The sequence below is a fragment of the Acipenser ruthenus genome, chromosome 1 (assembly GCF_902713425.1).
Source record: "Acipenser ruthenus chromosome 1, fAciRut3.2 maternal haplotype, whole genome shotgun sequence".
Classification (NCBI taxonomy): domain Eukaryota; kingdom Metazoa; phylum Chordata; class Actinopteri; order Acipenseriformes; family Acipenseridae; genus Acipenser; species Acipenser ruthenus.
The window spans coordinates 37,782,020-37,808,742 of NC_081189.1; the positions used below are offsets into that span (position 1 = coordinate 37,782,020).

General features: G+C 37.3%; 1 protein-coding gene across 1 annotated transcript in view; it reads left to right on the top strand.

Annotated features, from left to right (window-relative positions):
* Positions 1 to 26,723, top strand: part of LOC117420698 (potassium/sodium hyperpolarization-activated cyclic nucleotide-gated channel 1-like) — a 78,189-nt gene that overhangs the window by 18,103 nt on the left and 33,363 nt on the right. The window contains exons 3-4 of the mRNA XM_059024774.1: positions 9,407 to 9,568; positions 19,906 to 20,124. Of these exons, the coding sequence (XP_058880757.1) occupies positions 9,407 to 9,568; positions 19,906 to 20,124 (381 nt within the window). The remainder of the gene's footprint in view (positions 1 to 9,406; positions 9,569 to 19,905; positions 20,125 to 26,723) is intronic.

The following is a 26,723-nucleotide window of genomic DNA, read 5'->3' on the forward strand; positions in this document are numbered from 1 at the left end:
TAAAATACAATACAAAGATTCTATCATGTATTTATATATATATATATATATATATATATATATATATATATATATATATATATTTATAAATAACACGAATAACATGAATACACATGCATACTTCATTCTCTATGTTAGAAAGAATAATAGAATGGTGTTTTTTCAAAGTTGGCTTATGTTTTCATTGTCATTATGATGTCTCCCTGGTTGGGCAGGCACAGCAGCTGCCTTAGTAATGTTTCTATTTTAGCACTTAGATGTATCAGAAAGGTTGTGCATTATATAACAAGACATTTTCATTGTTATCTTTTAAAGGATAACTTAAAATGAGCTGCTGAACTTACCCTGTCATAATTTACTTCAAAGTATTACCAAAATATCTAAATTAAGATATTTGTACAGATATTTGTCTTTTGTACAGAATAATTTAGCCAACCAGTACAGTAACAGTCACAAAAGAACATAAGACAAGTTTGAGAACGAGAAAAGGCCATTCGGCCCATCAAGGCTCATCCCTTGTTAGCACACCATTTTCCCCTACTGTCAAAAATCTATTAAAAATTACATCTGTGTAAGTTATATATATATATATATATATATACTGTTAAAACAAGATTATCAGACAGAGCCGATCTGAAATAAACAATACTGTATCTCTCAATGTTTGCTAAAAAAATCTCCAGAGGACAAACCAGGTGCGGTCAATCACAGACACCTGCACACTGATTGCTGCACTGCTGGGTAAAACTGGTAATCCATCACAGACACTTGCACCTCAGGATTAATGTTGCTAATCTCCATTTGTAAACTCAGTGTGTTTTTCTGCCAGTGTTTACTCAGCAGTATTCTCAGCATTACTGGTTGAGCACTGCCTACCTATTACACTGTGCAGTATTATACCAATGGAAAATCACAGACACCTGCATGTTATTTTAGGACATGAGTAATCAGTACATTCTGAATGAATCGTGTCTTTTGTTTTAACTCACATACACGTTGTAGTGAAGGTTTTTGGATTAGAGAGGCAGCAAATGTTAGTGTAATATGTGAGGGGTTGGCTGGTGGTCACACAGCTGTCAAAGGTGAATGAAACAAATGTATATTCTAAACTGCAAGTACTTATCTGTGTTTTTACCAAACTTGGCTCTGCAGTTCAGTATGCTTTTGACAGGAAAGGCCACCAGATGGACATAGTTGGTAAAATAGTTCAGTCTGGACCTGCAGAATTAACACCAGACGCTATTAAAATATTAAATGGAATGCTGCAACTGATAGCCAAGACAAGTATGCCAGCCCCTCCTTGTTACTAAATCTCACACTAACCACCTGGGGGGATGGAGGTGGCATTAGTCTACATTTTACCCATAAATACAGCTCAGGATCTCATAATCGACATTGCTTTGGATATTGACTTAGGTGTTAATTTGGGTGCATTATCCCTGCAAGATTTCTTTCAAAATTGATTTATCAGATTTAAGTTACCACTGTTTTATGACTGGCACAGTAAATAAGCACTTCATTGGATGTTTCTTAACAGCAGTTATCTTCTACTGTTCACACAGACCAGCATGATGTGGCTTTGAATCTACAGTAAAATGATGTTCTCTGAAAAAAACAGTGCATATTAACTTTATATATTTAGATATGGTAACCACGGTGCCACATTCAAAAAAAATCAGACATCTTAAACATGAATGGATCGTTATGTAACTTGAGATTCCCTGATAAATATTAAATGTGAAGGACTTCTTCAGGGTGAATAAGTTATTTATTATTTTTACAAATTGTATATAACATTTCTCTGCAGTGCATCTAAAATCAGTTTTATATGCATGGATACTGTATTCTTTCTTTTTCAGAGAGTGTTGTTTATTACGTGTGCAATGGCAGTAAAAGTATTGTTTCTGCCTATAATGGTAAAATAAGGATTAGTATTTTTACAGGGCAGTATTTTATAGGATGCATTGAAGCACAGAGGTTATGTGTAACATTTTGCAACATTATTCCATGCTATCAGCAAGTTTATTACTGTCCATACTGGATAGTGACATTTTAGTATTGCAGATGACAGTAATAAACTGTAGTCCAGTACTTGATTTCTTCTTTAATTAGGTATGTCGTCAGTCTCTCACATATGTTGGGGAGGCAATATTTTTAGGCAAATATATTTTATTTACGATTCATCTGGCTTTCACCCTTCGGCAACTTTTATGAATTCTATAATTTATTGTGGCAGTTATCTATTAGAAATGTTTTGCACACTGAGGGTAATTTCAATCACATGCCCTCAATGAATGCTCATTAGTGCTTTCAGTTTGTATGGTCAAATAACTGTACAAATGTGACAGTGTCCAATAAAACAGAAAAGTAGATTTTAGCCATTAGTTTTAAATTGAGGATAGAGTAATAAATCCCCTTTTAAGGGCCTTCCTGTTTTGTAGTTTCAGTAAGCTTTTGGGTTCTATTGATTTTTAAATGGGAAGTACTATATTGCACAATGGCACTCTATAGGCTATATACAATTATTTACATTGTCTTGCATGCTTAATAATATAATAGATAACAAAATGATTTGAAAAAGTAATAGAAATATTATTTTCCTATAGATGATCCTTTCTCAAAGTCACCAGTTCACAGACATAAAGGGGATTTATCTGTTGTACAGAAATGAAACTTGGTAGTTAGCAACAGCAGACATTAGGGAAGACAATGTAATTGTTGGCATTTTGCCGCTTATGAGGTGACATAGCAAGCGAGCTCAATCTTTATAGACATATGTCTGAAGAACCCACAGATGGTGTAATGAATTGGCATCTTAGCCCACTGAATTGAATGGAAAAGCAAGAGCTGGAGGTGAACCACAAACCATACAGTTCAAAGACGAACGTCTTACCATTCAATTAAATCAAGTTCAGCAGTCGAGAGGTAAGTATGTGTGTAATGCTGATGTCAGCATTATTAACTGATTAGCAGCGAGAAGAAGATTCATTGCAATGTGTAGGAAATAACAGCTACCCACACATACACACAAACATCAAGATCTCACTACAGTACCTCCAACTAATTAAAATCCCATAGCAGTTGAACAAAGCAGAATTAGTCTTTGTGGTTACTATCATTTAAGTTTATAGTAACCACAACCACAACAAAGTCATATAGAACAGCAACACGTTCTACCACTAAATCAGTGTTGCAAAAAGTACAATTTTAGTTACTGCTAGAATAACAGGCTCAAAACTAATAATTTGCAGTTTTGCTAAAAAGAGCTCTTTTATTATCTGTATACAGTATAGTTACAGTGCCTTGCGAAAGTATTCGGCCTCCTTGAACTTTGCGACCTTTTGCCACATTTCAGGCTTCAAACATAAAGATATGAAACTGTAATTTTTTGTGAAGAATCAACAACAAGTGGGACACAATCATGAAGTGGAACGAAATTTATTGGATATTTCAAACTTTTTTAACAAATAAAAAACTGAAAAATTGGGCGTGCAAAATTATTCAGCCCCTTTACTTTCAGTGCAGCAAACTCTCTCCAGAAGTTCAGTGAGGATCTCTGAATGATCCAATGTTGACCTAAATGACTAATGATGATAAATAGAATCCACCTGTGTGTAATCAAGTCTCCGTATAAATGCACCTGCACTGTGATAGTCTCAGAGGTCCGTTTAAAGCGCAGAGAGCATCATGAAGAACAAGGAACACACCAGGCAGGTCCGAGATACTGTTGTGGAGAAGTTTAAAGCCGGATTTGGATACAAAAAGATTTCCCAAGCTTTAAACATCCCAAGGAGCACTGTGCAAGCGATAATATTGAAATGGAAGGAGTATCAGACCACTGCAAATCTACCAAGACCTGGCCGTCCCTCTAAACTTTCAGCTCATACAAGGAGAAGACTGATCAGAGATGCAGCCAAGAGGCCCATGATCACTCTGGATGAACTGCAGAGATCTACAGCTGAGGTGGGAGACTCTGTCCATAGGACAACAATCAGTCGTATACTGCACAAATCTGGCCTTTATGGAAGAGTGGCAAGAAGAAAGCCATTTCTTAAAGATATCCATAAAAAGTGTTGTTTACAGTTTGCCACAAGCCACCTGGGAGACACACCAAACATGTGGAAGAAGGTGCTCTGGTCAGATGAAACCAAAATCGAACTTTTTGGCAACAATGCAAAACGTTATGTTTGGCGTAAAAGCAACACAGCTCATCACCCTGAACACACCATCCCCACTGTCAAACATGGTGGTGGCAGCATCATGGTTTGGGCCTGCTTTTCTTCAGCAGGGACAGGGAAGATGGTTAAAATTGATGGGAAGATGGATGGAGCCAAATACAGGACCATTCTGGAAGAAAACCTGATGGAGTCTGCAAAAGACCTGCGACTGGGACGGAGATTTGTCTTCCAACAAGACAATGATCCAAAACATAAAGCAAAATCTACAATGGAATGGTTCACAAATAAACATATCCAGGTGTTAGAATGGCCAAGTCAAAGTCCAGACCTGAATCCAATCGAGAATCTGTGGAAAGAACTGAAAACTGCTGTTCACAAATGCTCTCCATCCAACCTCACTGAGCTCGAGCTGTTTTGCAAGGAGGAATGGGCAAAAATTTCAGTCTCTCGATGTGCAAAACTGATAGAGACATACCCCAAGCGACTTACAGCTGTAATCGCAGCAAAAGGTGGCGCTACAAAGTATTAACTTAAGGGGGCTGAATAATTTTGCACGCCCAATTTTTCAGTTTTTTATTTGTTAAAAAAGTTTGAAATATCCAATAAATTTCGTTCCACTTCATGATTGTGTCCCACTTGTTGTTGATTCTTCACAAAAAATTACAGTTTCATATCTTTATGTTTGAAGCCTGAAATGTGGCAAAAGGTCGCAAAGTTCAAGGAGGCCGAATACTTTCGCAAGGCACTGTATATTGCAGTCTTTGAATACTGTGTCTAATGCTACTGCCATTCAGTTTACTTCCCATAATAAAACCCCATGAGAAGTTCCTTTAATAATGTACTTTTTACACAGTGTTTTGTCTCCAGATATAAGGGAAGGAGGATCAACAAGGAGCAATCAGTATTTAGTGCTTCTCAACTCAGCACAAAAGGCGGACCGATGCAGGCAATTATATAGGCTGAATATTTTCCATAAGTGCTTTATGTCCTTCATCCCACAGTTGTATTACCTAAAGCTGTACTGCACTTCCACAGCAGCCAGTGAACAGTACCTTATTCACAAATGGGTTGATAATAATCATAATACTTCTACACCACCTTTCATGTCAGGCATCCCAAGGCACTGTGCAAGCTATAGAACCAACTGTAAGGTTCACTTCTAATTGTAGGGTAGCCATCTGCCCCAGTTCTCCCTTGATAGTCTTGGTTTTGAGACACAGCAGGTGTCTGATTGCAGTATGCTTTCCAGGAAAACAAGGGAACATCCCAGCTTACAATCACATGCAATGTGTGTCATGGCACTGCACAAGGGCCGCCCCAAATCATCAGCAGTTGCATCAGCATCCATGTAGATAATGCAGCAACAGCACAGTGCTAGTATGTTGAGCATGTTTTGCTGACTGATTAGGTTACCCAAGATACATTATTTTTGCAACAGGTACAAAATATCGGTTGGTTATGAGTATAGTAACATCATATACTTTAAATGTATTCTTATTAAATTATGTATTCTTACAAAATCCTTTGCAGTAATATGTTGGTATTATTATTATTATTATTATTATTATTATTATTATTATTATTATTATTATTATTATTTATTTCTTAGCCGATGCCCTTATCCAGGGCGACTTACAATTGTTACAAGATATCACGTTATTTTTACATACAATTACCCATTTATACAGTTGGGTTATTACTGGAGCAATCTAGGTAAAGTACCTTGCTCAAGGTACCTTGCCCGCCAGGTATTGAACCCACCGGTATGGATTTCACCACAGCTACAGTTACGTATAAGCTACATACATTTATGTAATTTAAAAAATAATTGAATACACATAAATAGGTTGATTATTTGCCATACTGTTTTTTATTAAAATGTAATAATCAAAAAAACAAATGAATGGATGAGAAATGCACAATCAGATATGGGTGTATCCTTTGTTATTATTTGCTGCACAGCTTGGTCTTCATGGTCAAAAATGCCGTCCAGCACGGCTCCGTCCACCGGACTGTATTTGGGGCACCCTTCCGTGTTAGGTCCATCAAGGGGACGGCTATCGAGGTGAAGTTTGGGATAAACTTCCTATAATAGGCAACTAAGCCCAAGAAGAAGCACACCTGGGTTTTAGTCTTGGGGACCAGACAATCAGCCAAGGCCTGAACCTTTGCAATCAGCGGTCTGATTTGTCTGCCCTCCCCAATCGATATCCCAAATACTCTGACTCACTCTTCCCAATTGCACACCCCTTCAGGTTAGTAGTGAGTCTTGCCTCCCCCAAGGATTGCAACACAGCTGCTACCCTAAGCAGATGATTCTACCAATCCATGCTGTGAATGACCACATCATCTATGTAGGCAACAGTGTATTGCTGATGGGGCTGCATCATCCGCTGGGAAGTGGCTGGAGCTCCATGAAACTCCATGAAACCCGAAAGGCAGTGTGGTGAACTGGTATAACCCGAAGGGAGTCAAAAAACACAGTTCTTTCCCGAGACTCCTCGGGAAAAATCTTTCCAGCATCTGGTATGAATAAAATGTAAATTTTTCATAGACCTTTCGAAAGTCAATGCAAAACTGAGTCGATCCATCCGGCTTGTCAACTAACACGACTGGACTGTTCCAGTCACTCTGGGATGCTTCTACTATTCTCATTTTGAGCATTTCCCAGTCTCAGTATGGTGGTGAGCTACGTTAGTGCGCCCCAGGACAGGAAAGAACACATCAGGAAAGGCCGCCACCAAATCCTGGGCCGGATGTCTCTGTTTTGACTTCAGATTGGCCCCAATCTACAGAGTGTCAGTTTTCATCAAAGCAGAGAGATCAGGCACCAGATATGTGATGCCATTGGCTGGCATAATTAGCAATGCCTCCCTCTGCAGCCAGGCCTTCAGGAGGTTTACGTGATAAATATGTGTTTCCCTCCAGCATTCTGGTTGGTGGATTTCATAGTCCACCACTCTGACCCGGCCTGTGAACTCAAAGGGTCCTTGCCACTTTGCCAGGAGTTTCGAATCTGAACTGGGGAGCAATAGAAGCACTTTATCTCCCGGCTGAAATGTGTACAGTCGGGCCTCTCGGTCTTCTTGTCTGTGCTGAGCCTGCCGCAAGTTGTCCTGAGCCCACTTTCCTTTAGTCTTAAATTGCTTTTCTGATCCTCCCACATCTCCTTGACTAGATCCAGTACGCCCTGGGTTTTCCTCCCATACAGCAGCTTGGATGGGGAGAACCCAAAGAGAAGAGGGGGAATCAGCTTTAAGGGTGATAAACCGATGTCCTTAATACCCAAAAGTTTTCATATCTCGCTTACCAGCCGTGACATGAAGTCACGTAAACACCCTTTTTAATGGAATGCATGTTTAATTATTGGTAGGCTCTTATGATGCATTCTATATGAAATATTAGCACAACCCCTCCTTAATTACCATAAAATTACACCCACTGCTGCAACACTTAGAAGTTTGTTGTAAACCCTTGTCAAAATAAAAAACGACAGGGTCAAGGGATTTTTTTTCTGGAATAGTAGAGCGGCAGTCATAGCGTGCTACCTCTATTTTCATTGTTAGCACAGCCATTGATTACTGTGACATCATGCATGTGGATCAGTAGTGTGCGTTAAAGAGGAAAACATTTTTAAACAGCAGTGTAGCTGATGAGCAACACACAGAACATGCTGCTGTTACAATCGCCCGAACAATTTCATCGTCTCGGAAATAAGAATATTTTATTTAAACAGACTGTGCCTGTGTAATTATAAACAACTTTCAAAACAACATTTACCCCCTGCCTTACGTATTGCTCAACAGTGCACCATATATCAGTGTTTATCATTCTTCTAATAATAAATACCGTTCCTTTGTAAGAATGCTTGTATTACAGAGCTGCTGTGAATGTGTAACATTTTTATGAAGAAAATTCAGATTATTTAGGAAGTACATGCCTTCTATTTGATAATGTATTAACCCTCTGTGTGCTATTGTTTTTTGTGTTCAGCAGTGTTTCAGGATGTCAGCTTGTGTACCAGTATACATGAATTGAAGTCAAACACTGCTACCAGTTATTTTCAGATATGAATTGTGTACTTAAATTTCACAGCAGCACTAAAGCGGTCTTCTAAAAATGAAAGGGGTGTACAGGGGTATGCAGGATTCTGAAATGGCTCAAGCTAAAATCGAAAATGGACAGGGACAACCAGTAGTTGACACATTAAAAGAGATCTTGATGGAGACAACCTCTTCTCTGCTACTGCACTTACTTTTCAATGAGGGGAAACACCCAGCTATTATTAGCAAGCATGGGCACGAGACATCATTGTGTTTAAAAAACAAGGGACTGTTTCGTAGCATCAATACCTGGTTTCAATATAAAATGACAACTACTCATAGTTTCTTCTTACCTGCATTATAAATGTTCACAATACAATCTAGATCTAGACACAACTTAAAACTTCCTTTAATTGCGAAAAGAGATTGGTGCAGCAGCTACTGTTTGTCACTGGCTGAACAAAAGCATCACAAAACTGATTTTGCATTGCATTAGCTGATTTCTGAAGTCATATCCATAAAACTCATTGCATACTGTACAGGCCTGCACCATGCAATGTACTGTACAGTAGATTGTTACTATAACTATATCTTCTATATTTCAGCCAAGGTCTAAAGGTGATTTCACAGTGTCATCAGACAGGCAACACCCATCAACAGTATTTTGTTAATGTGGCAACAACTCCTCATGGTAGTTTGACTATAAAGCCAAAGTGTCAAAAACACTAAACTGACAAACTATGATTTAGCTCTCACTACTTTTTTACCCCTCCTCATTCAGATCCAAAATGATGCCCTTTTTTAATGATTTAACTGGCATCTGGATTTAGATCTGTTGCAGTTTAGATCAATTGAATAAATCCCTCTCGCTACAAAGTATGTTATGTTTTAAGTCAGTATGTAATGAGGCTTATATGTATGACATTTATTCTTGTGAAGAGAAAATGTTTAAGACTGTGGAACATATTCTTTTGAACTACCTAAATAACCTGAATACTTCATACATACATATCTTCTTCAGTACAGTGCTTTTAAATCAAGTTGGGTGGTTTTTCATACTTTATACTAAATCATTTTAAAAAAGGCATATGTTTTGTGCTTTTACAGTGGAATCGATATTTGCATGCTTAATACGTTTTATTTTTTTGCAAAGATGTAATGTGTTCTTTTCTACTCTCTTTTTAGATCTTCCATATGACCTATGACCTGGCAAGTGCTGTGGTAAGAATATTTAATCTCATTAGTATGATGCTTCTTCTTTGCCACTGGGATGGTTGTCTCCAGTTCCTAGTGCCGCTACTCCAGGATTTTCCTCCAGATTGCTGGGTGTCGCTAAACGGTATGGTTGTAAGTATTGTTAAATTTCCATTGTGTTTTTTTTTTTCTTTTAATCTTGACAGTTGTATTTTATTGTTGTGTGTTGTTTGTATAGATGTGAAGAATTCTTGTGAGTATGTTATTTAATTCTGACTAAAGCCTGAACTAGCTTTGATTATGCAAAGTAAGTCCAATCAGGATAGGGAATAGCATAGCATTAAGTATAGCTTTGGCAACGGCATAAACTTAAGTTTCATTCAGTTTTCTGTATGCTCTGTGAGTCTCAAGTAATTAGTCACAATAAATGTGATGTTTAAATGCAATTGCAAACCAACTTAACTTTTACTAAAGAGTATTCTGGGTGCTACTATGCACATATATTTGACCTTTTCTGGGACACATTTACATGATGGCCTCGGATGTCAATGTGAAGATGTTTCAAAGTGGTTCTACAAGTTGTTTAGGTTATTTTTATCATAATAAAGGATACCACCTTCCATTAATGTTATATCTGATGTCACCCTGTTTCTGTGATCTAAACTGGTATGAGCCAGTGGCAGTGGTATGAGCAAGCAGAAAACTTATAGACCTTAAGATTACAGACCAATGTCTAATGTATGATAAATGCTGTATGTTGTTTTCAAATAGAATAAAAAAAGACATGACAGGGTATGCAATTTGTTTGAATCATTTGAATTTAAAGGAAGAGGGTGTATTTCGATTATTAAATTGAATTAAACCAGAAGAGAACATGAGTGATGTAGCCAATAGTAATATGTATTCTATGTGTACCTTCTGTGTGCATTATACAGAAAACTCAATTATATATATATATATATATTATCATCAGACAGGGCCGCTTTATGATGCATACTGTAACTTTGCTTAATTCAGCAAATCATTGATGAAATACTAGCTAAAAATTTAAGCATGTCAGAAACCAGACAGGTCTACTGTCCAATTGAGTATACAGTAATTGTCTGATTGAATGTCTATAGGAGAAAACAAGATTGACAGGGAAGGTAGGAAAGCCAGGTAGGACATGACATGACAAAGAAGATGTCAAAGAACGCAACAAGAAAAAATAGATTCAGGTAGCTGTTAAACACAGAAGAAATAGAAATGGGAAACAAGGGAGGATTGAACTGTTTTTGTAAAATTAAGATAGAAAAATAATGAATATAATAGTGCACTATCTGATAAGTTGTCCTATATTATGAAAGGCCAGATTCTCTTATCACCCATGAATAGCAAAGAACAGATTTCCTCCTGTGAAAACATTATATTTTATTTTATTATATTTCCAGGCTCATTTATTGCCATTTGAAAAAACGAAATGGGGCATAACATTTCTCTAGTTTTCTAATAATAAAAACACACACACACACTATAAATACAGGAAGAATATCTTCAAAAACAAACATGATGAAGCATCTCCTATCCTATGTAACAGGGCGGAGGCTGGACGCCAACCGGCAACCCCACACGCCACAAGCGAGCGTCTAAACCACAATGCAAAATAGACGGGCTCGTTTGCATCTGTGGTTTCAGCGCTTTTAACCTCATCTCATCTCACCGACAGGGGAAAGGACAGAATCTATAACGACAGTGTATCACACTACACTGCCTGTTACACTCTTCCCCCCCTTTAACCTCAGTGATCGGCTACAGCCAAATTATGAGATCCAGGTCCTGGCACCAATGTAACAGGGCAGAGGCTGGACGTGAACACGCAAGCGAGCATCTAGACCAGAATGCAAATGAGCCAGGCTCCTTTGCATCTGTGGTTTTAAAGATTTTAGTCTCACCAACAGGGGACAGGACAGAATCCATAATAGCAGTGTATCACACAACACTGCCTGTTATACCTATACAAGGGTAAATGCATGTTCATGACATGATATGTTCATATATATATATATATATTACTGTTGAACTATCTTAAAGTTTCCAAAGTTTTTGTTAAATGGGCTGGTAGAAAAATGTAATAGTGTAGTTTTACTGTTGTTCAGTTCAGATGTCAAATGAATCAGCCAAAGAAAAACTGCTAGACCAATCAGTGTTAATCAGAGGAGGACCTTATTCACAGACAACAAAAATCTGCACAAAACAAGTCTGTCACAATAGGAAATGCAAGAGACAGCCTGTCACAGTACAAACTCAAATGACAACAAATCTGGTGTGTATTTCTCTGAAAAGTGATACTGTTAAAGTGCATTCAGTTGTACCTCTTCATTTTCTAGATAAAATTGCATAACATCCATAAAACAGGCTTTGAAAACAAAAAAATACAAATATATTTGATATTCTAGGTAGTCCCTTGTGATACAAGTCAGTGATGTATCTACATACACTGTGTCTGTCTGTAGTAGGATAGCATCAGGAAGGAGATTCAGAGCCAGGAAGCTGCAGTTAAACAACAGTTGTGCACATTTTTTGACACGCAAACAAGCAAAAACACAGGAACAAAATAAACAAGGCACAAGGGCTAAATTAAAAGGTTAAAACAAAATAATACACACTTCCAATGAATGCTTCCGCTTGTCCAGGCTGAGCAGTGCCTTCACTGGACTTTTGGATCCCACTCCTTCCAAATGTCTCCATCAAACAAAGGATTTAGCTTCCTTCTATACATGTGGCTATTGACAAATTAGCACTCAATTATCTTATTAGGGAATGGCCACATTCTACCCGTGAGTTCTGGCAGGGGTGGAATAAACTCCATCCCTGCCAAACTTACATTCAAAATACCCAATCTTTATTTACCCATAGACACACTATTTACAAGATGGGCTTCCGCCCTGCCACAGTGCCATATGCATGTGTCTGTAAACTGAGTAACTGCTGCAAATAAAAAATAACAAAAATAGGAAGGAGAAAGACAAATGAGTTTCCTGTTGCTGTACCTATGGGATACAAAGATGTGCATAGATTAATATCTCTGTGCTGAGTGGACAACTGCCAACAAAATACATAATGTTACAAACGTTATGAATATATGGAAGGGAAATAAAATAGGACACAGATATGCTGACGAGGAAGTTTTTACTATAATACATTTGTTATGTTCCAGCAGAGACATGTTTGATGAGTTTTCCTTTTTATTAAAAAAAAAGAAAAAGAAAAAATGGACATGTACCCCTGCACAAAGGAAAGTCATTCAAGGGCACACATAAAATGGTTGCCGTATGCAGTGCAGAGGCTGACACACACACCAGCTCCCCGGGGCTGTGAGTTATTGCCTGGTCGTGACTGGAAAGGTATAAAAACATCACTGCAGAATGGTGGTGCACACACACCCAGCAACAGAATACTTAAAGGTTTAAGTGAGGACATGTAGCTCAGGAGTATTAACTGAAATATTAAAATTAAGCAGAATAGGAAGTCTGCAGATTTGTTTTACATGCAAGATGCCCATGCTTATTTTCTAATAAGGTCGTAACCCAATTTTAAGAAAGCTTTGCTGTAATCTTTAGTGCTGTATATGCACAAACTGTCTTTTATTATAAAGTAATATGGAGTATAGGTTCTTGTTTCTGTTTTTTTGTTTCTTAACAAGAAGGCTAGAGGTTAATGGCAGTAAATAAAAAAAAGTACTTGAGCTGTAAATTCGTGGCACTGAAAGCCCAATATAGGGACAATCAGTTGAAGAAGAATTTTTTTTGTATTATTATTTTACAACATTCCTTGAGAAGTGTGAAATGTGTTGCAAAATGATTTGTTACATCTGGAATTTGAGCTTTTGTAGCTGATGTTTCTTTCATGATGGGATGGAATATATTTTCAGTTGAAAACGTTATTATGTCTGAGCTATGGGTCAAATGTTAAACTACTTAGAAAGTCCTCATACAAAGAAGAACATCTTTATGCTGTACACATGGTGTTGCGACCCAGAGTGTAACACAGAATGGAAACCTTATATTAATAATTAGTTTTCTGTTTTCATGATATACTTTCAAAGCAAATAAATGAATACTGGGGACTCTACGGAACAGGGCCATTGGATGAAATATGACTCATATTTTCTTTAGCAAAAGCAAAGGTCAGAATTGGTATCGTTCTTGTTTAAGACACTTGTGTTCACACTTAATTGAATTTGCAGGGCTCCTTATTTATTTTATTGTTTTCATAGAAGTAATTTCAGTAGCACATGGACATGCATTTCAATTACGAAGTGCCTCCAGGACCCCTAATCAGTGTGCAGCAAGGCTGTTGATGTGTTGCTGAAGAATGAGTGTATTGCAGATGCAGCATGATTTCAAAGCTGGTTGTTTGAGGAGACCAGTCGTTCTCAGAAATGAGACAAAAAGAACTCACAGTAAAGTGCAAACAGTCCCCTCACAGGGGAACATTGTCTTTGCATCACTGTAATCCCATGTTAATGGTAACTATGAGAACGACATGTACAAACATATTCACCAGCAGCTACCTGAATCAGAATAGTATTAATAACTTCTGTAAAACTATGATGGATTTAGTTACCATCTCAGTTTAGCTTTGCACTGTATTCACCCCAACGAGTAATACATATTAGCTAATCTGCCAAAATGTAGAATTGTATTTGAAAGAGTTATACAGCACTTCATTATTTACAGCAATCCTTGTTAATATCTGGTGTTGTCTGGGTTATATGAAGCATATGGTAATGTCTCCCTGGATACTGGAGTTCAATTATTGGTAAATCCTTTGAGAATGCACTTCCTATCCACTCCCTGTATTGATGTTTCTGTGAATGATGCGTAAGGCACGTTTTTCTGTTTGCAGGTGCCATTTTACTTAGACAGGTGCAAGTTAAAATATATATCTGCAGTATACCTTATCAGTCCCAGAAAAAAAATAATACATAGATTGACAGATAACACTTTCCCGTCATTACTGTATTGTTGTGTTTTATTTTAAAAATATATATTTTCAATACATTCATTGTAATGTATAATTCAGGCATTACTAGTTCTCTTGAGCCAAAATCGATGTATAGCCAATAAACACTGGAAAATGTTACTCAGTTCACATTGACTTTTCCCCTTTCCCATAAAAAAAAAAAATCCTACTACAAAAAAAGAGTATTCCTTTCCCAGTGCAGCTGGGCAATGTCTCTCCTTTCTGACTTGTATCTATCATTGATTCGTTCTGAATACTTTGAACCCACCCCAACTAATGAGTGGCAGCAAATTCATACATTTCTATTGGAGACTCCGCTTTCAAGATTTACAACAAAATGACAATTAGGAATGGAGGGTTGTTCTCAGGATTCAAAGCTGTATTACAGTTAAGAAATGGAGGATTTAAAACAGAATTGCAAATTGTAGCGAAATGTAAAAAAAGGCCTACACATAAAACCCCCAGAAGAATGGACCATAAGGATTTCATTGTGGAAGGAAAGAAGGTACAGCTTAAGTGTGCAAGTACTGTCAAGTTACTATACATATTTTGACAGAAGAAAACACCCAAGCATTTTGGAAGTAACCGAAAACAATAATTTCATACAGTATATAAAAAGTTAAATCCCCGAAAAAGAAGATTTTCATAAAAATCGGCAATAGATAAAAATAAGCACTGAAAAAAAAAAAAAATAGAAACAGAAGCTCTAGGCATAATGCAAACCCATGTACACCTCAAAATGGTGTTGTTTTGTGTATTATACAGTGCAATTAGCAGCCATTGAGATAGTAATTGGACATATTCTAATTAGATTAAACAAATGTCACGCTAATACATGTGGGGTATTCTAAATTAGTACTCTAAGCATTGTATTCTGAATTAGGGGTCATTTATGTCACTGCTGTCACATTTTTGCTCACAAATTTCAGGGCTCTGTAAAGCATGCTAACCTATTTTGTTTCATTTGCTAGCTTCCCCTTAAAATTACATTTTCAAATTTGAGGGGCAAAATAGTATTTGTTTTGATGTGAAGGGCTAATGTATATATACATATAAAATCTGCACATACTGTATATTACAGTACTTAAACGAGAATTAAAGAGAATTCAAAGTTTCTCCTTAAGGTCACGGTTCTGTAATGTTTGTTTCTGTAAGCTATGCCACATGGGCTGGGATTTCTCAAAGGCATGGTTTTATCAAGTGTAGCATATACTGTCCTGACGCTTTGACTCAGCGAGGAACAGCTGCTTAAGTTAAAGAAGCCTATCGATTGTGGCATGTGCCCCTTATCCAATCTGTGTCTCTCTGATAATGGCCTTTTTAAATAGGATGAGCGTCATCCAGTTGTAGTGTGCATGCTTCATTAAAAGCAATTCACATGGTCCTGAGCCTGGACATAAATCTCATGCCTACTGAAATGTTACCAGTGCTCCTGTTCCCCTCTATATACTGACTAAACTCAAATGATTCAAAAGCAGTTTGTGGAATCAAATGGAATATTACCACTTTATTGAATATTACCACAAGGAGGCAGTGTGGTCCAGTGGTTAAAGAAAAGGGCTTGTAACCAGGAGGTCCCCGGTTCAAATCCCACCTCAGCCACTGACTCATTGTGTGACCCTGAGCAAGTCACTTAACCTCCTTGTGCTCCGTCTTTGGGGTGAGACGTAGTTGTAAGTGACTCTGCAGCTGATGCATAGTTCACACACCCTAGTCTCTGTAAGTTGTCTTGGATAAAGGCATCTGCTAAATAAACTAATAATAATATCATGTTTACTATTGAATCCCAATCAAGACATTTCCATTCAGAATACACTCCACTGTTCAAAGGCACTTAAATCTTTTGTCTTGCCCATTTACCCTCTGAATGGCACACATACACAATCCATGTCTCAATTGTGTCAAGGCTTAAAAATCCTAATGTTCTGTACACTCAGTGCATATATATATATATATATATATATATATATATATATATATATATACACACACACACACACACAGTGGCTCTCAAAAGTATTCACTCCCCTTGGACTTTTCCACATTTTATTGTGTTACAACATGGAATCAAAATGGATTTAATTAGGAGTTTTTGCCACTGATCAACACAAAAAAAGTCCATAATGTCAAAGTGAAAAATAAAATCTACAAATTGTTCTAAATTAATTACAAATATAAAACAGAAAATAATTGATTGCATAAGTATTTACCCCCTTTGCTATGACACACCTAAATAAGCTCTGGTACTACCAATTGTCTTTAGAAGTCACATAATTAGTTGAATGGAGTCCACCTGTGTGCAATTAAGGTGTTTCACATGATTTCAGGTTAAATACACCTGTCTCTGGGAGGTCCCACAGTTGGTTAGTACATTTCCTAACAAAAACTACAACATTCAAAGCAAATCCGGAATAAGGTTCTTCAAAAGCACCAATCAGGGGTAGGATATAATAACATTTCCAAGGCATTGAATATCCCCCGGAGCACAGTAAAGTCCATTATTAAGAAATTGAGAGAATATGGCACAACTGTGAATCTGTCTAGAACAGGCTGTCCTCAAAAACTGAGTATCCGGGCGAGAAGGGCACTAGTCAGGGAGGCCACCAAGAGGCCTATGGCAACTCTAAAGGAGTTACAGTCTTCCATGGCTGAGCTGGGAGACACTGTGCATACGGCAGCAATAACCCGGATGATTCACAAAACTGGCCTTTATGGGAGAGTGGCAAAAAGAAAGCCATTGTTGAAAAAAACTCACATCAAATCTCGGCTAGAGTTTGCCAAAAGGCATGTGGGAGACTCTGAGACTAAATGGAAGAAGATTCTATGGTCTGATGAGACCAAAATAGAGCTTTTTGGCCTCAACGCTAAGTGCTATGTTTGGCGCAAGCCTAACACCGCACATCATCCTGAGAACACCATCCCTACCGTGAAGCATGGTGGTGGCAGCATCATGCTATGGGGATGCTTCTCTGCGTCAGGGCCTGGAAAGCTTGTGAAGATAGAGGGCAAAATGGATGCAGCAAAGTACAGAGAAATCCTGGAGGAAAACCTGCTGAAGTCTGCAAGAGACCTGGGACTTGGGAGAAGATTCATCTTCCAGCAGGACAATGACCCCAAACATACAGCCAAAGCCACACTGGAGTGTCTTAAAAACAAAAAGGTCAATGTCCTGGAGTGGCCCAGTCAAAGCCCGGACCTCAATCCAATTGAGAATATGTGGAAATTGCTGTTTGACGGAGCTTGAGCAATTTTGGAAAGAAGAATGGGCACAAATTGCAGGATCCAGATGTGCAAAGCTGGTAGAGACTTACCCAAAAAGACTCATGGCTGTAATTGCTGCCAAAGGTGCCTCTACCAAATATTGACTCAAGGGGGTGAATACTTATGCAATCAATTATTTTCTGTTTTGTATTTGTAATTAATTTAGAACAATTTGTAGATTTTATTTTTCACTTTGACATTATGGACTTTTTTGTGTTGATCAGTGGCAAAAACTCCTAATTAAATCAATTTTGATTCCATGTTGTAACACAATAAAATGTGGAAAAGTCCAAGGGGGGTGAATACTTTTGAGAGCCACTGTATATATACAGTTTATTGTCAATGTGTCTCTCAACTAATTCAGAATAAGTTTGAATGCTAGCATTAAGGTTAGCATTAGGTAGAAATAAAGTGGTGATATAGAAATTATAAGGATGCGTGGTGCCTACATCCTTATAATTTCTATATTATTTTTTTTCAGTCGTATGTGAAACATTAGATTATTATTATTATTATTATTATTATTTATTTCTTAGCAGACGCCCTTATCCAGGGCGACTTACAATCGTAAGCAAATACATTTCAAGTGTTACAGTACAAGTAATAATACAATTAAGAGCAAGATAAATACAATGACTTTGGTTCAAGCAAGTACAAGTGTGACAAATTACAATTCAATAATACAGCAGATAACTGTTACAGTTATTATTAATAATAATAATAATCATAATAATAATAATAATAATAATAATAATAATAATAATAATTTGCTTTATGAATTTCAGTTTATAAAAAATGAAATCTAATTAGGTACCTATAATACCAATGTTCAATATGGATATGCTGAATAACTGAAACAAACTTATGTGGGGACTTTTTGTATTAATAGTTACCGTATTCATGAATACATGCTGTTTTTGCTTATGGGTTGTATTGAATACATTTGTGCTATGGGCTTAATTATTATTATTTTTTTTTAATAGAAACGTTTTCATTCTAAATTTTGTAGTTGATAGTGTAACATGAATTTAAAAATCTGATTGATGCCTATGATTAATACGTTTTTGTGACTAATTTGAAGTTATTAATATGTTTCAATATGAATTAAGTCAAGTTATTAATCACATTTATTAATCTTGTTACATAATTGAGTTATTAAAATGTTTGGATATACTGCCATTCACTTTATTGGATAATATACAGTATAAACTGCCAATAAATTTATAACAAATGTTACTTCTATCCTGAATATGGATTTTAGTGTCAAGAATCACAATCTCTTGTACATGCTTGGCATTATAAGGGGGATGCAATGATGTTGCACATGTGCTAAATTTAATCAATGAGTGAATTCTATCAGAACAGGAACATAACACACAGTTACATGGGTTAAATATGGTCAAAGGAAAGACACACATTAATACTTTGATATATTGTCTATTGTATGTCACATGGATATTTTGCAGTTGGTCATACAGCTTAGAAACAGTGCAGAGTGAAATGAATCTTGTATGCTGCTTTCAAGTGCACTGATATTTTTCATATAGCACATATCAGTGCTACATAAGGTATAAATGTAGCTCCATTTTCTGCAGTACTTGTTATGTCTCCTGCGGGTTTTTGTTATTACTGTAATACAGTTAAAAGACTACTATAGACTACAAAAATGTATTTATATATTTTTTTTGGTGTAGATTATGGACTAGACTTTCCCTGCCTCCCATAGGCAATGGCAAAAAGAAGGGTCACTTTGTATTTGTACAGTCTTAGCCTGAGTGGTCAGAACAAACAGTATTATAGGTAACTCTTTGTAATATGATGAACAGATGTGAGCATAGATTAGACATTGCAGATTCATTATTCTGAGAAATGTATGCATTGTGTGCACTTGTTATTAGTCTTTGCTACAGTTTCTGTTTGACTGAAATCTGCGCAAGCCTTTTCTGTCAGTTTCTTCTCAACCATGCAGCTGTGCTTAATAAAAAAAATAAGCAATGTTAAGCAAATGGGAGTAATAGTTGCTGATCATTAATGTTTACAGCCATCAAGTTTCCATAGGAAATGTCTTTAAGGCTGTGAATGTTAACTAGTAAAGCTTTCCTCTCATGCATGAAAGATATGGCAGAATGTCCTTTTGAAAATTAGTGATCCATTACAGTTGGGCACAGGGGATGAAAATGCCATACATCTTGCCAACTTTAATTTCCCCCCCTTTTCTCTTGCAGAACGATTCCTGGGGAAAGCAGTATTCATATGCACTCTTCAAAGCCATGAGCCACATGCTCTGCATTGGGTACGGTGCTCGTGCCCCTGTCAGTATGTCCGACCTCTGGATAACCATGTTGAGCATGATTGTGGGAGCCACCTGCTACGCCATGTTCGTCGGTCATGCCACAGCACTCATTCAGTCACTGGACTCTTCGCGAAGACAGTATCAGGAAAAGGTAACAACTGCCTAAGCTTTGCTTTTCATTAGTTTCTACTGCAGTAATGGTCCTAGACATCCACTCATTATCAGCATTAAAGCTTTACTTTTTGTATTTCAACACAAACACAGAATGATGTATTTTTTAAAAAGCTTTAGATTGTATTGCCTTTGTACAAATGAATTGAATGGGGTCTAAGAAAATACAGCAGTTTGTGCAGAAGATCTAATATTTGTTTTCTGTTTGGGTTTGGTTTTGTAGGATTTAAATTTTGGGGTTTGTTTAATTTTCTTCTGGTATAACTTGCAGGCTCTGCATTAATTTATATACATCAGGGGTGTACAAATACGGTCTTCAAGGTGTTGAGTCTACCAGGTTTTCTAAGTCCCATTAATAATGAACTCATTAAGACCTGGAAAATGTTATTTAAGCTGGGGTTGTATATTTTCATGAAATACATTGTTTTGCTGTACTGTACAGTAGATCTTTCTTCAATAACCCATGCTAGGGAATGTGTTGTGCTGGGATAACACCACACTTCAAGGGGGTTATGAGGCTCAAGGCGAAATTACCCTTCCGCAGTACTCTGCCCCCATTGAGTATAAGTAGGGATGTACTTAAATCGCAGTGAATTTACATATTTTTCATGGGTAGGTTTTGGAATAAAATTAGGAATTCGCAGACATTTCGCGGACCTGTTGAAACATTAAATAACCCTAAGTTGATCATATTTCAGAGCACTATAAAAGCCGAAAAATAGTGGTACTTGCTTCCTTACTAAAACGGAGTGCTGTCATTTGTTAAAGGAAAGCATGCAATTTCCTCCAGCAGTTGATGCCAACATTCTCTGTCTGTGTTGTGAAGACTTGCCCATACATTGAGACTGCACGTTCTGCATCCACTAAATTGGGTGAAAGTGTCTGCAAAGCTTTGCCAAGTTATACAGATGCAGAAATTGATTAGAAATAATCCCAAAACTCAGTTACACTCAAAGGCTTCTGACATTATTTAATGAAGGCCATATACGCAGCACGTTCATTGTCATGTTGTTTGTCCCATCCAGGAATTAATTTTATTAGTACCGAGTCAAAAGAATGAAAACGTGCCTACTCGGGTCTAAAATTCTAACTGTGTTTAAAAAGTAAGCAGCAGGTTGTTTGAAGAGAGGTGGCTGTGCTAGATCTTTGCATTTATTAAAAAACTCAGTAAACTAAATAATGTCCTCTTAAGTCTAGTACTTCACACTCGCTCCAGTGTGTACTGAAGCTGGATTTACTGGCAGTTGAATCAAGAGCGGGTCAGCTCAGCAAACTAGACCGATAGGCTACAGACCGTAAAATGTCAGTGATTATACAAAGAAGCTGAGTGGTAGGAATTTCTGTCAATCAACCCATGGTAACTTTTTTTTTTTTTTTTTTTTTTTTTAAACGGAGGTTGGATCGTCAACTAAACTCAAAACCTGATTGGTTACTACGAATGTCAGTGATGAATCAAGAAAGCGGTTGGATGTAATTTAATGATAAAAACATTGATATTTATCTCTAACGCATTTACATTACATTAGACCAATGCGAGAAATTAATAGTAAGTTTATTCGGGGACGAGCTTCGTGAACCGGGGACCGTTCCAGGGACATTATTTGGCTGGGGACATAGTACCTCTTCCGGGGACTGTCCCCAGAAAATGGGGACGTATGGTCACCCTAAACTAAGCATAATTCTAGTGTCGTCCGGTAAAATAAAATAAGTCACATAGTGATATATACTATTAGTATTACCTTGACTTTTCTGTATCTATGCAGCAGATTCAATTTGAAATCCTCATGGGCCTGTGTGGCAGGGTAAAAGCCCTGCCGGGGCACATGTGTGGGGAATATTGAGCTGGCAGGGAGAGGATTAAATTCCTCCCTGTCAAAACATGTGGCCGTAAATTGAATAAATGATTAATGATTAATTAAGGTTCCAGCCACAGGTGTATAACAAGGGTGATCACTGGTGTTAATTTAGAATTTGTTTTGAGAGTTAAACGGTGTTAGTGGTGAAGGTGTGTTTTGCAGTGCTGTATGTATATAATATGTGATTTTTTTGAGGATGCAACATCGACATTGGATAATTGCAAAGCATACGACATGGTTTATTTTGATTTCCAGAAAGCTTTTGACAAAGTCCCACATAAAAGATTAATCCTCAAACTGAACGCAGTAGGCATTCAAGGAAATGCATGCACATGGATTAGGGAGTGGTTAACATGTAGAAAACAGAAAGTACTGATTAGAGGAGAAACCTCAAAATGGAGCGAGGTAACCAGTGGTGTACCACAGGGATCAGTATTAGGTCCTCTGCTATTCCTAATCTACATTAATGATTTAGATTCTGGTATAGTAAGCAAACTTGTTAAATTTGCAGACGACACAAAAATAGGAGGAGTGGCAAACACTGTTGCAGCAGCAAAGGTCATTCAAAATGATCTAGACAGCATTCAGAACTGGGCAGACACATGGCAAATGACATTTAATAGAGAAAAGTGTAAGGTACTGCACGCAGGCAATAAAAATGTGCATTATAAATATTATTTGGGAGATACTGAAATTGAAGAAGGAATCTATGAAAAATACCTAGGAGTTTATGTTGACTCAGAAATGTCTTCATCTAGACAATGTGGGGAAGCTATAAAAAAGACCAACAAGATGCTGGGATATATTGTGAAAAGTGTTGAATTTAAATCAAGGGAAGTAATGTTAAAACTTTACAATGCGTTAGTAAGACCTCATCTAGAATATTGTGTTCAGTTCTGGTCACCTCGTTACAAAAAGGATATTGCTGCTGTAGAAAGAGTGCAAAGAAGAGCGACCGGAATTAAAAGACATGTCGTTCAAGCATTCAAAATTCTAAAAGGTATTGACAATGTCGACCCAGGGGACTTTTTTTACCTGAAAAAAGAAACAAGGACCAGGGGTCACAAATGGAGATTACATAAAAGGGGCATTCAGAACAGAAAATAGGAGGCACTCTTTTACACAGAGAATTGTGAGGGTCTGGAACCAACTCCCCAGTAATGTTGTTGAAGCTGACACCCTGGGATCCTTCAAGAAGCTGCTTGATGAGATTCTGGGATCAATAAGCTACTAACAACCAAACGAGCAAGATGGGCCGAATGGCATCCTCTCGTTTGTAAACTTTCTTATGTTCTTATGTTCTTCTTAAATAATTATCATTGGTGTGTAGGGGAGTTTTATGTAGCTGTATTTATTATGTGAAAGGGGTGGCTCAATCTACCCTGCGGTACAAACATATATTCTTTTGTTAAACTGTTTGTTTTGGCCCTTATGCCTATTTGTTTTGTTTATTGTCTATTATTTTTGTATTAAAGTGTGCAAGAGCACGTTAAACCTTGCAAGTTCTGTCTGTGGGTCTCCTTCCTACCAAAACCAGCCTTGGCTGTGATGCTACCCTACCACAGCATGCTTTTAAATTAAATCAACAAAGTATATGAAAAGACCACAACACTGCATTATTCTTGGCCAAGTGTGGTCACTGCTGCTAAAGCTGTAAATTAAATGCAAATAAAATATTAAATTGGTATTCCAACAGCTCCTGAAATTATTTGTTTTTAATGTGTTGTCCAGTGTAAGTCTGGTTTATTATATTTTTATATAAACTAAATCCATAAACTAAAACATTACAGCTATTCTTAATAACTATTTGTGTACAGGATGGCTTTGGGGTGACGTCAGAACAGGAAGAAGTAACTCAGGACTGTGGTAATGAAAGCGCTGATGCGCAAGATTTATTGATAAATAAAAAAAAAATAACAAAACAGAAACACTTTACAAAACAAAACGGCACATTGGCCAAAACAAACAGACAAAACGCAAAACAAAGCGAACACTAAATCAAACAAGTAGCGTGCTTGTTTAAAGCCAGCACGGGTAGGAATGTTTATTTAGTTGTTACTGTCTCGCTCTCTCGTTCTGCCTCTGAACACCCAACCTGGTCAACCACAGCTGTGGGTTTTTATACATGTGACCGTCTCCAAATTAGCAATAAATTAATCAATCTGGAGACGGTCACATTCTACACAAGTTTAGCATGGATGGGGAATTTTAACCCCATCCATGTTGTAAAATAACAATAACAAAACATTGTGCTTTTATAAACTAAACAATACATTTAAATAATAATAATAATACAAAATCATACAATGCACACAGGGGCAGAGTGTACCCCATCACATTGTCGTATGTATTTTTTGTAGATTACTTTTAGTAAAGGGATAAGACAATCACTTTGTTATCTTATTGGATATTTATGATCCAGTTGCAAATTGGAATGGTAGTGTATTGTACAGATGCCATTATGTGGGTTTCAATCATCTAGAAAGCATGAAATGTGTCACATTCAATTTCATGAGGTGTAATTGCCAGCTCTGATGTGGAAGGAATAAACAGAAATGATTTGATTTATTTCATATTGCTATTCCTGCAAGAGATTATTGGAAATGTAACAAAAATTATAGCTTGCCCTTGAAAAGGTTTTATAAAATTAGAGGCTGCATATATATACATACTTATACAGTATATATATATATATATATATATGATTTAAGATGAAAAATTTGGGTGTGATTTTCGATCCTGGGTTAACTTTTGAATCGCATGTGCTGAATACTGTCAAGGTTTCTTTTTTTCACCTTAGAAATATTGCCAGACTGTGTCCCATGCTTTCTGTACCTGCAGCTGAAAAACTGGTTCATGCTTTTGTTTTCTCCAGGATCGATTACTGTAACACCCTGCTTGCTGGGGTGTCTAATAGCATCCTCACTAAAATACAATGTGTCCAAAACTCTGCAGCCAGAATTTTGTCTCGGTCCCACTCAAGAGATCACATCACTCCTGTCTTGGAGGCCTTGCACTGGCTGCCTATCAGGTTCAGAATTGATTTTAAAATTTTAATGCTGACATATAAGGCTCTTCATGAGCTAGCTCCGACTTATCTGTCAGATCTGTTATCTTTTTACACTCCTACTCGCAACCTCCGCTCTGCTGATCTCAGACTGCTGTGTGTCCTGCCTCCTCGCCTGCGCTCTATGGGCGACAGGGCCTTCTGTTGCTATGCCCCCAAATTATGGAACTAGAGATCAGGGACTCAGCTTCTTTGAGTGTTTTTAAAGCTAATTTAAAGACTTACTTTTTTAGAAAGGCGTTTTTATGATTTTTATGATTGTTTTATTTCCTTGTTCTTTTTTTATGTATAATCTTTTTATTTTATTGCTGTACTATTAATTGTGAAGTGCTCTGAGATGATTGCTTTTAAGGGCGCTATACAAAATAAAGTTTATTATATATATATATATATATATATATATATATATATATATATATATATACAGACGTGCTCAAATTTGTTGGTACCCCTCCACAAAAAACTAAGAATGCACAATTTTCTCTGAAATGACTTGAAACTGACAAAAGTAATTGGCATCCACCATTGTTTATTCCATATTTAATAGAAATCAGATTTTTGATTTTTTATTCAACATAATATTGTAAATAATAAAACAAATGAAAATGGCATGGACAAAAATGATGGGACCGCTAACCTAATATTTTGTTGCACAACCTTTAGAGGCAATCACTGCACTCAAACGTTTTCTGTAGCTCTCAATGAGACTTCTACACCTGTTAACAGGTAGTTTGGCACACTCTTCCTGAGCAAACTGCTCCAGCTGTCTCAGGTTTGATGGGTGCCTTCTCCAGACTGCAACTTTCAGCTCTTTCCATAGATGTTCAATAGGATTCAGATCAGGACTCATAGAAGGCCACTTCAGAATAGTCCAATGTTTTGTTCTTATCCATTCTTGGGTGCTTTTAGCTGTGTGTTTTGGGTCATTATCCTGTTGGAGGACCCATGACCTGAGACTGAGACAGAGCTTTCTGACACTGGGCAGTACGTTTCGCTCCAGAATGCCTTGATAGTCTTGAGATTTCATTGTGCCCTGCACAGATTCAAGGCACCCTGTGCCAGGCGCAGCAAAACAGCCCCAAAACATAACCGAGCCTCCTCCGTGTTTCACTGTAGGTATGGTGTTTTTTTCTTTGAAAGCTTCATTTTTTCGTCTGTGAACATAGGAGCTGATGTAACTTGCCAAAAAGCTCCAGTTTTGACTCATCTGTTCAAAGGACATTCTCCCAGAAGGATTGTGGCTTGTCAATATGCATTTTAGCAAATTCCAGTCTGGCTTTTTTATGTTTTTCTTTCAAATGTGGAGTCCTCCTGGGTCTTCTTCCATGGAGCCCACTTTCGCTCAAAAAGCGACGGATGGTGCGATCAGAAACTGGCGTACCTTCACCTTGGAGTTCAGCTTGTATCTCTTTGGCAGTTATCCTTGGTTCTTTTTTCTACCATTCGCACTATCCTTCAGCTTTGGGTTGCGCAGTGCAATGTGCTACTGAATCCTGTAACAGAAAAGAAGAACTGCATATTACATAAAACTTGTAGAGGGTTGCTGAGTTTAAAAACCTTTACAAGCGCAGAGAGCCCAAACTTTGAAAAAATGATGTGCTCTTGCTCTGAACTCTAGATAAATACTGTAAATAGCAATTACATCATGAAGAAGCC